At 38.9% G+C, this 14,094-nt stretch overlaps 1 protein-coding gene across 25 annotated transcripts in view; it reads left to right on the forward strand.

The window, feature by feature from the left end:
* Positions 1 to 14,094, forward strand: part of NRXN3 (neurexin 3) — a 1,630,631-nt gene that overhangs the window by 1,476,921 nt on the left and 139,616 nt on the right. For 18 of the 25 annotated variants that reach the window (XM_025391720.1, XM_025391722.1, XM_025391730.1 and 15 more), the window contains one exon: positions 8,732 to 8,738. The exons of the other annotated variants lie outside the window; for them this stretch is intronic. In XM_025391720.1, coding sequence (XP_025247505.1) covers positions 8,732 to 8,738 — 7 coding nt within the window. The remainder of the gene's footprint in view (positions 1 to 8,731; positions 8,739 to 14,094) is intronic. 25 annotated transcript variants of the gene reach the window in all.

Here is a 14,094-nt window from a genome sequence, read left to right on the forward strand (position 1 = left end):
CCTTCTCAGGGAGTCCACAGGCCACATGATATTTACAGGCTGAATCCAAGCCCCTGCTTCCCAGGGGCCACTCCCTCATGAGGCTCACCAGTGAGGGGTGGGCATCACTGGTTTTGCTGCTCTTGGATCTTTGCTGTAGGAATAAGGAGTCCCAGAGATATCGCCTTGTCTCTGGTATGTAAGATTATTTTTGTTGTCTTCTGGTCTTGTTGCCTAGCCAGAAGCAAGGGCTAATTCTAGCACATATAGTTTTCAAATCACTTTTGGAAATGTAATATCACCCACCTTTCCCTTTCCAGTTTCTTCTTCCTTTCCAAATAACTGAATCCTTAATTCTCCTAAAACCCACTTTCAAATATATGCAAATAAAACTTACTTGGTAAGGGTGGAAAATTAACTTGAGGCTTTTTTACTTTTTTTCTATGTGTTTGGTTAGATTTTAAGAGCCTCCTACCTGCTTCCAGTTACTACTTTTTTTTTTTTTCTTTTGGTCTGTTGGGAAAATGACTTATAGGATGCCTGCATAAACTGGCCATAAAAATATGGGACAATAAGTTGTGGAAAGCCACAAGAGGCCTCTGAGGAGGAAAGACTCCTAATTGCCATCATGTTCCCATGCTCAGAGTGAGACCTGCTCTCCTATCTGTAAACACTGTGTTCAAAGGAGAAAGACACTGCTTTGAATTACTGAAATGTGGCCAGATATGCCAGCTCCTAGTCAGGCCCGCTCCCCACAGCTGCTCTCCCATAAGTTAAAGAATAAATCAGTAGTTAAGTTTATGCTGCTTCAGCACAAAGAAGATTCACCGAAACAGCCATTGCTATAGATTAGGTATATGACACACCACCACCTCCCTTCACTGTTTCACCCCTGAACATCTGCTTCTTAGATCTAAGTGACTGTACTAAATAAATAGTGTGGAGACCAGAGCTTGGTGGTTTGCAGCCTCCATTTTACAATTGGCCCCCTGGTGCCCCACTCTTTATACACTCTTAACCTGTCTCTTCTCATTCCTTTGTTGCCACCAAACTTCGGGTACCCTATGGGTAGTGCTGAGGCTGGTCCCCAACATTGGTCTAATGGCTGAGTATATTCTGTGAGCACCATTTATTCATGTCTGCAACCCTATAATTTGGCCCTGTGTTTACCCATTTTTAGTGATAATTTGTAAGAACATCGATGATTGGGAGAAGGAACAATATCTATGTTGCTCATCATTGGACATTTAGAGCCTAGAATGGTGCCTGCCACAAAGCAGGGCTCAAAAACATCAGTTGAAGAAAAATAAATGTGTTCAATGAATGAAAGTAAATTAAGCAAATGCTTATCATCAGAGTGAAGAGGCAGTGGGGGCCAATATTATTTATTTACAAAGTAGGCAAAGGCAGTTAGGAGGAAGCAGCCTGGTACGGAGGAAAGTGCATTGAAACAGGCATCAGGAGACTTAGCTCGTGACTGGAGAAGTGCTTAAAACCATGACTCTAGGCAGAACTTAATTTCTAGCAGTAGAATTTTGGCCAGGGTCCTTTGTGGAGCTGCATTTTTTTATTATCTGAAATAGAGTGATGATTTCCAACTTCAAGGGTAGGTTAAGAAGATAATATAAGTCAAGGGCTTAAATGGGTGGGACTCAGTCAAAGATTATTATTGCTGTTGTCTTAAATGGGATTACAATCGAGGTCTCAGCTGATAAACCAGTATTGCAACTAAATTTTCTTTTTTATTCTGTTGTTAGTTTGTGGTCTCTGATATGGCAATTAGCTTCCTTGGGCCGATGCTCTTTCCTCATAAAAAAAAAAAGTTTTGTTTTAACATTATCTAACATAGTGTCTTGCATACCCACAGGGACAGTTAAATGTAGGGATAAATGACTTAAAAGAAGGAAAAATTGAGAAGGAGAGGAAGACAGCAGAGATGCTCTGTAATTATTGCTATAAGAATTACGTGCCCATTTCATGGATTTGTATGGCTTAGGTTGAGAGGGATGAATAAAATATCTTTGATATAATTAAAATCATAATGTAAACAATATTTTTCTATATCTCCCCTCTTTGCTGGAAGCTGTCGGGTGGGGCATCACAATGACTACTTCTATGTAAAAGGTAAATTATAGATGGCCCTCTGCATATGTGGGATTGCATCTGGGTTCAACCAACTGTGGATCAAAAATATTTTTAGAAAATCGTGTCTGTACTGAACATGTACAGACTTTTTTCTTGTTATTATTCTCTAAATAATACAGTATAACAATTATTTACCTAGCATTTACATTGTACTAGGCATTATAAGTAACCTAGAGATGATTTAAAATGCACAGGAAGATGTGTATAGGTTACATGCAAATACTATGCCATTTTATATTGAGGAGTTGAGGAGTTTAGCATCCATGGAGGCCCTGGAACTAATCAATCCCCCACAGATGCTCAGGAATGACTGTACTTGATAAATGTCTCTTGAATCATAAAAAAAAAAAAAAAAAAAGAATTGTTTTTTTTTTTCTGAGAATATATGATGTTCTATTTATATATAATAGGAAAATGACTTCAAGCAGCAATTGTCACTTGCCAGGCATCAGGGCAGATATTTCCATTGTGTCTATGACAAGGCAGTGGGAGGGGTGGGATGTGGTTTCATACCTTTCTGGTGCATGTTTGAATGATTGTAAAAATTAGAAACACACTGAGGCTGTTATGACAGCCTCGACTTTTGAAACCTTCTAATTAATGCCTTGGGTTGTCTAGAGAGCTTGTTCTGTTAGCTAAATGGTGAATGTAAGGTTCTCCTTGATTTTCTCATCATTCATGGATGAAATCATTGGGGAAATAAAATGATTGGGGAAATAAATGCACACCACGTCTATGGTGGCCAGCAGTCACTGAGAGAATTACTTGATGGGAATTTGATTGACTTGTGTGTATAATGCAACCTCTTATATCTCTGGCCCCATCTTATTATGTGTGTGTGTGGGTGTGAGAGAGAGAGAGAGAGACATAGAGAGAGAGGGAGGATGCTCACGTGTTTGCTTGTACTATGGAGAACGGTGCTTCTTAAACTTTAACGTGTGTATACAGATCGCCTGGGTAATCTTATTAAGCACAGATTTTAATTTACGTCTGGGGTGGCATCTCAGATCATGCACTTCTAACAAGTTCCCAGATGATCTCATGCTGCAGATATGTGTATCTCACTATAGAGTATAGAGCAAGGCTCTAGGAAATATTTACAGTTCCTTGCTGAGTACTTGTGGCATCTGTTTACCTATCTCTTCCAAATGGTCTTCCCAAACTTAGCTCAGTTCTCTTCAAGACAGGAGATTTTGTTAACCCGAAGTATTATGTAAGTGAAAGGGTGGATACTTCACTAAGGATTAGCAGAGAAAACTGTATCCCATCAGACAGTGATGCTCTGGGTTTCAGACGCTCCTTACTTTACTGCATACCCCCAAGGCAGATGGAAAAATAAAAGTAGGTAGAATTTAACTTGTCATCATATTTATCCCCCTTTCTGAGAGGTGACCTCCAATGGAAGCAGAAGGATGTGAATGATTTTAATCCACAGTAACAATGGGGAACCAGTCTTGACCATTTGAAGCAGTATAAATGTATAAAATGACAGATTTTTCTGTTCTGCCTCTCCACTTTCTCCTCTCAGATACTGAGAGAGACACATATTCATGCACCCACAACTCACACTGGAATGCACAATGAAATTTCACCCAGCCTTTATCTCGGGCCTGCTGTTCTCATGATTAATGCCCCACTGGCTGGGAAGCTATTCCACTGAAGACAGACAAGGAGAGAGGAAGATGCATGAAATATATCTCTGAGGCCATTTCTCATTATTATTATTATCATTATTAGTTCCTTACTACCCTATCTATCCTGTTACAGAATGCTTGATCTATTGGCAAGGGGGAGGGGATGACATTTGAAAGTAGATTTTATGAGGGAGAAATGAGCAAGGACAAAGAAAGAAATAGACAATAGAGAATTGACCTGGATGGGGTTTTTGTTATGATTGTTGTCCTTTATTTGGGGGTTCGTTTGTTTTATTATTGCTGTTGTTTTCCATTTAAAGTCAAAAATAATAGATGCTTCCATCTGTGGCTTCTGATTTTTTTCCCTAGGCATTTATTTTTGCATGTGTTCTTTTGTCTTTATTGAGTCTCTGTCTGCTAGAATCAGTATGATATAACTTATGCAAATTGCATCCCTGACCATTTATGCAAAAAACAGGATAATTTCGTTGCTCTGTAACTCCCTTAATATAATTACCTCCCTATCCTGGTTGATTTCAAGCTTTTGAAAGGGCTACTTAAAAAAAATAATAAAAATCTATTTATGTATTGTATAAACCAGTGTCTGATTCTCTCCTGTTTCTCATTCAAAGAGTGACTGCTAAATGATTTCTGGCTCTGTCATTTAAGAGGACTGCACAGCAGTGGTCCTAGTTGGGAAGACAGGGCCACAATAAGAGTGTTATTGTAACACATGTGTCTACTGATAAAATGGCAAATTCATTAGCCTACGCAAGGAGTACTATGATTTGATTTTAAAAATGATGTACTGCCACAGTCTGGTTTATGAGGACATGAGATGTATAACTGAGGTGCCCCCATGTTACTTCAATTTTAGTTTGATGTTGAATTTGATTAACAAATATTTGAGCTATTTGAGTGCCTAGTATGGGCTAGGTACTGTCCTGGGTACTTGAACAACATCAGTAAACAAACAGACAAAAACCCTCTTTTCTTGTGGAGAACATATTCTATTCCACTAACGTTGGGTGTCTCAGAAGTGCAAGACTTTGGAGATATAAAGAATGAAATAGAAATTTTTCTGCTTTAAAGGAATACACAGTCTGGTACTGTTCTTAAATATTTTCAGACTGTAAGCTTGTAGCCCAGTTTTTTACAAAAACTTTAGCATGCTGATTGGCTAGTACAGTTGCAAAGGCAGCAACCATCTATATTTACAGAGGTCTATTCCAAGAATAGGGTCTTTAATTTCTATTCCAAAAAGACCAAATTTCAAATGTAAACAATATGTTTTGACTAAAAAAGATAGAAACTGTAAAGCAAGTTACAGTAAAGTGATTGAAACATATTTTGGTCCTGGAGACTAAATTTGCAATGTTTATGGCAAATATCTTCTTTTGTGTTGGTTTGAGATGAGTTTTATGGAATATTTATATTGGAAGAATCTCAGAGATTGAGCCCCACACAACCAGATGAGCTTTAGAGATGGGCTATTCTGGTTTCAAGTACTAGTTTCCTTGCTCAAAGCTGTATGTCCAGGGGCAAATGGCTCAACCACTTTATAAAAAATATAAACTATGTATATAGTTTATATATTATATATGATATATATTGTTTTTATATATTATATATAGCTCTTATTTATTTATTTGTGTATAGAGATGAAGTCTCACTTTATTGCCCAGGCTGGTCTCAAACTCCTGGGCTCAAGTGATCCTCCTGCGTTGGAGTGCTGGGATTACAGGTGTGAGCCACTGTGGTTGGCCTAAGTAATACAGCCACATACTTTAAAAACTTGAACTGTGGCTAGATACCCCCTTCAGGGCAAAGGCACCACTTTAGCTGCTAGAATGCCGGCTGATGGCTGTTGGCTAAATCCTTCACCAAGAACTGCCTTTGACTATTGAAGCCACCTTGCCCAAGGTCAAGCCCCTTCCTGCAGGGTGGCCCATATCCAATTAATGATGGATGATGGAGCTGGGGGAATCTATCAAGACTTAGCCTTTTGTCTCAAGACTGGATAACTGGGAAGGTCCTTTTAGATAGAGTTTCCTAAGGACAGCTGAGGTCTCTATTGCATGAATGTTCACCTCCCCCTTCTGCCCAGACTCTGATGTCACTCTCCCCAAACTTCCCAAACACGATACTGGGCCTCAGACTTTGTTTTCGGAAAACCCAGGGGAAGATAGCATCGCGAGACTTAAAATAAGAAAACCATAATAACAAAAGAAAAACAGTAGTATCTTTCTCACCTTGCCCTAAAGTTCTGCTCTATGCTGGTAACCCTTTTACATCCTTTTCAGACATTTCCCTTCATAGTTCTAGCAATATGCTTGCATTTCTATTTCTTGACTTTTTCAGTTTTACATAATAACTAATGACTTCTGCTTCTAGAAGTAAAAGTTGAGCTTTCTCATGCTCTCCCTGCCCTACAACACACACACACTTTTTTACCTTCCAGTTTCCCAGTAAAATTCATTTTGGTGAAATGTTCAGAGTTTGTTATTTTGGCTTTGTAACATCGCCTATTGAAAACAATGTAAGATCATACGTGAACTGACTTGTTCCACAACTATTCACCAGCTGCATAGAATGTGCCAGACACCGTTCTAGAGACTGAAGATACAGCAGTGAAAAACAACAGACTGTATTTCTACCCCTGACAAAACATTCTACTGTTATGACTATTTCTGTTTTCCTGTAACTCTTTGTTAACGAATACCCTCGTTATCTCATTAGCTTAGTTTTCTAGCCACCCATCAGTGCTATAGACAACAGCTACAAAAGTCATCACAAGATAAACAGACAGGAGTCCATTATTTCTTTTTCTGTCTTGGAGGACTCCCTTCTGGAGTCATCTGACCTCCCGCTCTAGTCTGGGCTGGGCGCTCACTGAGCCTGCCTCACAGCTGTCATCCTGCATCTTCCCTGCTCCTCATGCTGGAAAATCCCTGGGCTCTGCTCCTGTATTAAATCCCTAGTTTCAGCTCTCTTTATTTCCTCATTGTCAAGGTGCACATTGTCCTGTAGCCTCCTGAGAAAGGATAGCTAAAAAGTAAAATCATTGAGACATTGCTCATCTGAAGAATGTTTTATTCCATTCTCACCCTTGATGATAGTTTGCCTGGGAAGGACTTGTATGTTGGAAATTATCTTCACTAATAAATTTAAAAACATCCATACAATGTCTTTGGATTGGCTATCCATTGTTACAGCTGTTGACATCACAGTTTGATGTCTAATTCCTTGAATGCACCGATTTTTACTTTTTTTCTTTTTTCCTCTCTCTGAAATCTCCATTCAATAAACGTCAAAGTAGCACTTACAGCTCAGGTCTCTGGAACCACATGCTGCTGCCCTCTATAGTTCTTGCTTTTGTATAGTTGTGGTTATTTGCCAATTAGCTGCCCTGTGTTGGCATCCTGACTTTGGTATGATTTGATCAGCTAAGCTATTACTGAACTGTAACACACACACACACACACACACACACACAAATGAATAGCCATAATTAATTAGCATAAAGTTTTGAGGGTAACCAAGATGGTGTACTAGAGATCTGAGATATATATACACACACACACACATATATGTGTGTATATATATGTGTGTGTGTGTATATATATATAAACTAGCTATCACTACACAATTCCAGTAAGAATTCCTGTACCACCAATTCCCTCTCTAACCCAAGGCAAAATGTTCAACTCTTTTTTGTATTCCCTTAAAAGCCTTTTTTTTTCAGTTTCACCAATAATGTTCATTTCTTAGCCACCTCAGAATGAGAATTAAATAATAATATGTATAAACACTTTGAATTTTTTACATCCAGAAATGAGCATAAGCTCATTCCTCTGTTTCACACCGGATGCTTATATTTTTGAGAGGAGCGAGGATTAGAATTGTCACTCTGGAATTTTTATGCTACAAAATGTCAATCAATATGTTTTTATGTCACTAGGTTCCATCCTACAGTGTTTGGTGATAAAGTCTTTTCATTTGGCTCCCAGCTTTATCACCATAATGTATTTATTTACCTTACATGTGCTAGTTGGTAGAAACTGTAGAAAAAGAATTACTCCCACATATTTCTTTCCCCTAAAGAGAAATAATACATTGTAAGAACACAGATGGGGCTCCACAAAAAAAAAAAAAAAAAAAAAAAATGCCGAATTAATGTTGGATGGATATACATGTTTAAGAACTTGCTATCAGTACACAATTCCAATAAGAATTATATATACACACACTGAAAATAGAATTTGATTAAATAATTACACTAAGTACGAGCTACATTTTACTTCCATTGCAGGAGAGCTAAGCAGAAACTAGTGTGAGACAACCATGAATAGAAAAGTGCAGAAGGAATTTGATGAGGATGTTCCCAGGGCTATTTCTAACCAGAAAACGAAGCTGGAGGCTTTGAAGTAAATCAAAATATTTGAAGAAGAAAGAGGATAAATAGCAAAATTCACTTCCAACATCATACTAAAAGCACCATGCAGCCATATAGAAAACATGTAATTTTTTTTGACTCAAATAACTATAGGGAGATTCTTGCTTTTTTTTAATTAGGAGATTTGAGGTGACTCTCTAGACTACCTATTTTTATGTGGCATTCAGCAATATGCCTGCTAATAATTAGAGGGAAACAAATCACATAAAACAATGCCAGTCATGTCGTTGATAAAAAGGAAATTAAAGTGTGATTGTGTTTCTCTTTCTCTCCCTCATTTTCAGTAAGCCACATTCTCTTGTTCTTTTCCTCACCTGATTAGGCATTTTTGTAAGGGAGTTTGCCTCTATCCTCTGTTATAAACATTTTCCTTATCTCAGCATCCTTTTTAAATTCAAGAGACACTTTCCTTTGCAATGCACTATGAAAGGCGATTGTGTTAGAGAATATCCGAGATGGCTTTGTCATGTCTGGTGCTCTTAAATCCTGTTGTGTCCTAAAGAGCCCAGTAAATGAGGCCGAGGGTATGATTTGACAATTGAACAAGGCCTCAGCCAGCTCTCCCAGACTGCCCCAAAACTCCCCGAGGAGAGAGAGAGACCCAGGTGGTGATGGAAGTATTTTTCCTTTAAAAGACTATGGAGAGCCTGGCAAACCTATATTTTGGGGTTGCTTGCAAGGCAGAGGTGACATTTGAAAAGCCAGGGGTCTTTGTAGCCATTTTATTCACTACCTAATGTGAATTCAAGGTGGTGGCAGGGAATTGAAAAGGGAAGATTATTTAGTCAATAAACACTTAATGGCTACTGCCTACTGTGTGGACATACCTGGAGAGAGTTAAAAAGATAATAAAGCAAGGGTAGGATGCTTGTCTTCATGGTGCTTATATCATGGGAAGAAGGCATGAACAAACCAATTTTACACATAATGATTTCATCACAATCATGACACAGTGTGACAAAGAAAGACAGGCTTCTAAGAAAGTAGAAAAGGACCTGAGGTAGTGTTGTCATCTGGGGAAGCTTTCTTGCGGAAGCAGTGTAGAAGCCGTCCTGTGCAGGATGAGATATTAGATCAGCAAAAGAGGATAAGGGCCAGTCTGGAAGCATATCAGATTCGACCAAGTAAAGTGATCAGTTAAGGTCCCCATTTATGGGCTAAAGAAAGGTCATTCAAATAGTGACCCTCCCATTATCATGACTCATGAAAAGGGGTGTGGGACTGGTTGTTTCCAAAGCTGGACTGGGTCACATGGTCATGTGGAATGGGCTGCCTGCTGTCCCAATCTGAGCCCTGCCTCCATGCTATGCCAAAGGTGCAGATCCCTTTAGTGAAAATTGGAGACACAAATCATTTAAGGCAATGCCTCACAGACCCATGTGCAAGGTTCCATGGAATGTGTTAGTATATCACGCTCATCTCAATTTTGCATGGTACCTTAAATTATGTTTGCTAATGAGGGGCCACACACATTGAACAGATCATATAATGGTTATGGATGTCATGTCAATAATGTCATGGCACCTATTATATGTTGTAATATCAAGAAACCATTTAGCCTGTATATTTGTCTAGGTTTCTGGACTTTACAGCCTTCTAGTATTTCACTTGCTTGTGTCTTTCAGTGAACACTAGTAACCAGAAATCAGCAATTTGAAAATTTGATTCTTCTTCCTATTTTTCTCACACCTTACTTGGTCTTCCTTTCTGCTTGGTGGAAACTGTAGAGTTCAGTGGAAGTTTTCCTGCAGTCTAATTAGCCTCTCTATTTAATTTTGTAATAAAAACTCTGAACCAGAAGCTGGAGATAATGTGCCCAATTCAATTCATAGATGTCAATTTCTTTTTAATTGTAATCCTTTTCTTGAGTTCTTCCCACTTTCACTGCCCTGGCACACCTGAGGCTTGGGTGATTACAAGACTTTCGTGCCTACGCTGGAGATTATGCCTCCTGCTTTAGGATTAAATTCATTTATTATCATTGTTGTAATTATTAGTAGTAATAATAGGCATCTCCACCTATTAAACCTGATGAATAGCAGTTTTCACAGTCTTTGCCTCCAAACTTAGCTTATTTCAGTTCTTTGCCCAGACAAGTTCTTCACTCTTTAATGGCAGGGAGCATTCCATTTTCTGTTGCATTTAAATGTTATTTTGAGATCATTCAGAAGACAAGCCTCTTTTTCCTTTTTTAGCAGATTATCCTGGGTGTGGAAAGATGGTTTCTTTTCCCTGGGTAGGAGTCACCCCTTAGTGAATGCCAGTGGGATCTTTTCTTCGTGATGCGACTGCTGCTTTGAAGATGCATTTGAACAGGCAAGGGACACCTCTTAGCTGCAATCTCTTCCTTAGAAGCGTGGCAGCTCTAGGTCCTAAAAAGCACACATGGCTTTGACTTCCATGCTGACTCCAAAAGAACCTTTTCTCTGCCTGTTTGATGGAGTAGTCCCTACCCCTAACAAAACAGCAGTGTGGCCCAACCAACTTAAAAATGGAACTGGCTCCTCAGCAACATACTAATTCTTTCCAAGTTCCTTCTCAGACTCAAATCTCAATGTCTCTTCTGTTCTTAAACTGCATTTGTAGTAAGATCTTCAGGAAAAGCAATCAGTGAGAGACTGGGTCACGGCTTTCAGTTAATTACTTGGCACTTTTTTTTCCCCCTTCTGAACTTTCTCCAAATCAGAAGAAAGCAATGCACTGTAATTGAGAATATATGAAATGTTTGCGCTTTAAATTATAAAGGTCTCTCAACGATGACACCTTCTGAAAATAATGCTCCCTGGGCTCTCCAGAAGGATATTTAGGATAGTTCATCGTCGGGTTTGAAGTGCCCAAGCTACTATAGTGCCCTTTCTTATCTTGGCTTTATGTTTTTCCACTATGACTCACTGATACAATTTCCTAATCCTTCTTATCTCGAATGTCTCTTAGACCACTAAACCTTTGCCTGTGAAATGAAGGGGTTTGACTTTGAATCTAAAGGAGTGGACCATCCCTTAAGCACCCCAGTCTCTCAGCTCATTCTCTCCACAAACATTGCGTGGGAGAGCACAGTGATTCCTGTTATGGACCCATCACTCTTGTAGACTCTGAGGCTGCAATGAAAATACAATGAAGTCAGTAATTCTAGTTCTTTATGTAACATACATTCTGGGGGTGGGGGCAGAGACTACTGATACATAAATTAGCAAGAGAATATAGTATGCGGGACAAGTGCAATCAAGAAAATAAACCTGGGCAATGTCACACAGAGTACCTGATGGGTGGGTAGCTAGTTTAGGGGAAGTTACTCTAAGGAAGAAACATTTAAACTGAGATTGGAATGATAAAAGATGTCAGGTCTGTGAAATCTGGGGGAAGAACATTTACAACAGAGGGAACGGTTAGTGTAAAGGCCTTTAGGCTGGAACATGTTGGGCGGTGTTTGAAAGATGATGAATATGGCTGTAGCAAAAGAAATCTGGTATGAGGTAAGATCTGGGAGGTGGCAGGGACTGAAACAGACAGGGCCTTTTTAGACTGTGGAAAGCACTTTAGGTTTTATAAAAGTGTAATGCCAAACTATTAGAATGTACTAAGTAGTGGAGTGACATGATATGATTTATGTTTTTTAAAGATTACTCTGCCATATTGAGAAAAGATTGTAAAGGACCAAGAGAGGAGGCAGAGAGACCTAATATGTGGCTACTGCTTTAATTCTGATGAAATTTGATTGTGGTTTGAACTAGTATAGCAGCCAGGCCCCCACTACAGACCCACCCAGCTTGATGGCCTCACCATGCCTCTTGTCCTGTCTCTGAACTGCTAAATCTCAAAACTTTAAAGCCCTAATATCTTGCTGATTAGCCATAATTTCCAAATTTTATACTTAAGTCCAGGTGTTTTTTTTTGTTTTTGTTTTTGTTTTTTTGACTTCAGCGAGGTTTTCATTTGTCTGTATCTATAAATTACCTCTCATCATCACTCCAAATTCCTTTTTCCCTCTGTTGTGTTCATCCCAGATCATTCCAAATGGTTTCTGTTCCTTACGCCACTGCAGTGCTGCCTTCAACCTGGTCTTAGAAGACTTCTCTGTTTTTTATCTCTTCCCCATTCCACCTCCAACTCTTGATCAGCACCTATTTCAACCTCCCAACTTGGTCTCCTTTTTCACTTCTACATCTTTGGGTTTTAAATGCAACCTTTTTTCAGAAAACAATGCTGACCAGTCACGAGTTTCTTTGAATTCCTCCATGCTTATCCACATCAGTCCTTACTTTAGGGGAATCCCTTTGTCCCTTTGTTTGAAATCTTATGCTAATTATCTCTTCACTCTGGTCTCTTCCCAAGGTTTGGACATCATTTAGTGTTCTCATTTTCCACTGGTGCCATTAATATCATCCCTTCAGCATATTCATATATATGTGTGTATGTATGTGTATATATGTGTGTGTATATACACATATATGTACATATATATGTACGTGTATATATATACACATATATGTGTGTGTATATATATGGCTTTCCCATTTCAGAAACAAAATCAAAACAAAAAAGGCAATCGTCTATGAACCTGGTTTCTGTGCCTTCCATTAGCACTTACTGTTCCCAGATGAGGACACTGTTTCACTTTCCTATATGCTCACATATCCTAAATTTTATATTCTTACTGATTTTACTTTCTAAACAAGGAATATATACATATTGTAGAAAAAAATCACTGTGAAGTAAATTCCACCCATGAACCAACCCTCCAGGGAAAGTCATGCATAAAAGGCCCCGCAGATTCCCGCCTGTCTTCCTTTCCTTCTTTATCTACCAATATTTTTTCACATGCACGCAACATTCTAGTCATACCTTGTTATACTTTCAGACATGTTCTTTCTACTTGAGCACATACAACATAAAACTTGAGCATGATTGTTTATCTATAAAATGAAGATAATAAGATCATTTCTGTAGGAGTTTTGAGTCAAAAATAAATTTATGTATTTCAAATGCTTAGAATAGTGTCTGTTACATAGTGACCTTTCAATAAAAATTATTATTATTATTGCTCTGTTGTCCACTTTAGCTACCTGGAAAAGTAATAATCCCTCAAGACTAAGTTGAAATATAACCTCCCTGGGGAGTGTATTAGTCTGTTCTCACTGCTAATAAAGACATGCCCGAGAGACTGGGTAATTTATAAAGGAAAGAGGTTTAATAGACTCAGAGTTTCACATGGCTAGGGAGGCCTCACAGTCATGGTGGCAGGCAAAGGGAAAGCAAGACACGTTTTACATGGCAGTAGGCAAGAATGTGTGTGCAGGGGAGCTCCCACTTATAAAACCATCAGATCTCGTGAGACTTATTCACTACCGTAAGAACAATATGGGGGAATCTGCCCCCATGATTCATTTATCTCCACCTGTAATAATCCCCTTGACACATGGGGATTATTACAATTCAAGGTGAGATTTGGGTGGGGACACAACCAAACCATATCAGGGAGTTATCCTTCTCCTCTGCCATCTTATTTCACTCTGCCAGGCTCCTTTTCTCAGTGCCTCCACAAGTGGTTTACTTGTTGTGATGAACACTGTGTGCAGCAGAGAGTTTAAGGACCTTAGTCATGTTCTCCACCAATCAGCGGTTGTGGATTGAACCAATCAGCATTTGGCTTCCTATTAAACCTCTCTAGAGGTTCAGGGCCTCTAGAGAGCCATTCTGTGCTGCTATGCAAGTCTATAGTGACTCCTCAACAAGGTTTCTATTCATTTCCAAGTCTTCCCTACCACTGAGATACTTCAAGGAAATATGAGCGGATCATGAATAAATCTCCTAAAAATAAAGACAGTTAAATCAATTGCACTCTCAATATTATTAGACTATTTTAACATGCTATAGGCAAAT

The sequence above is a fragment of the Theropithecus gelada genome, chromosome 7b, assembly GCF_003255815.1.
Source record: "Theropithecus gelada isolate Dixy chromosome 7b, Tgel_1.0, whole genome shotgun sequence".
Lineage (NCBI taxonomy): Eukaryota > Metazoa > Chordata > Mammalia > Primates > Cercopithecidae > Theropithecus > Theropithecus gelada.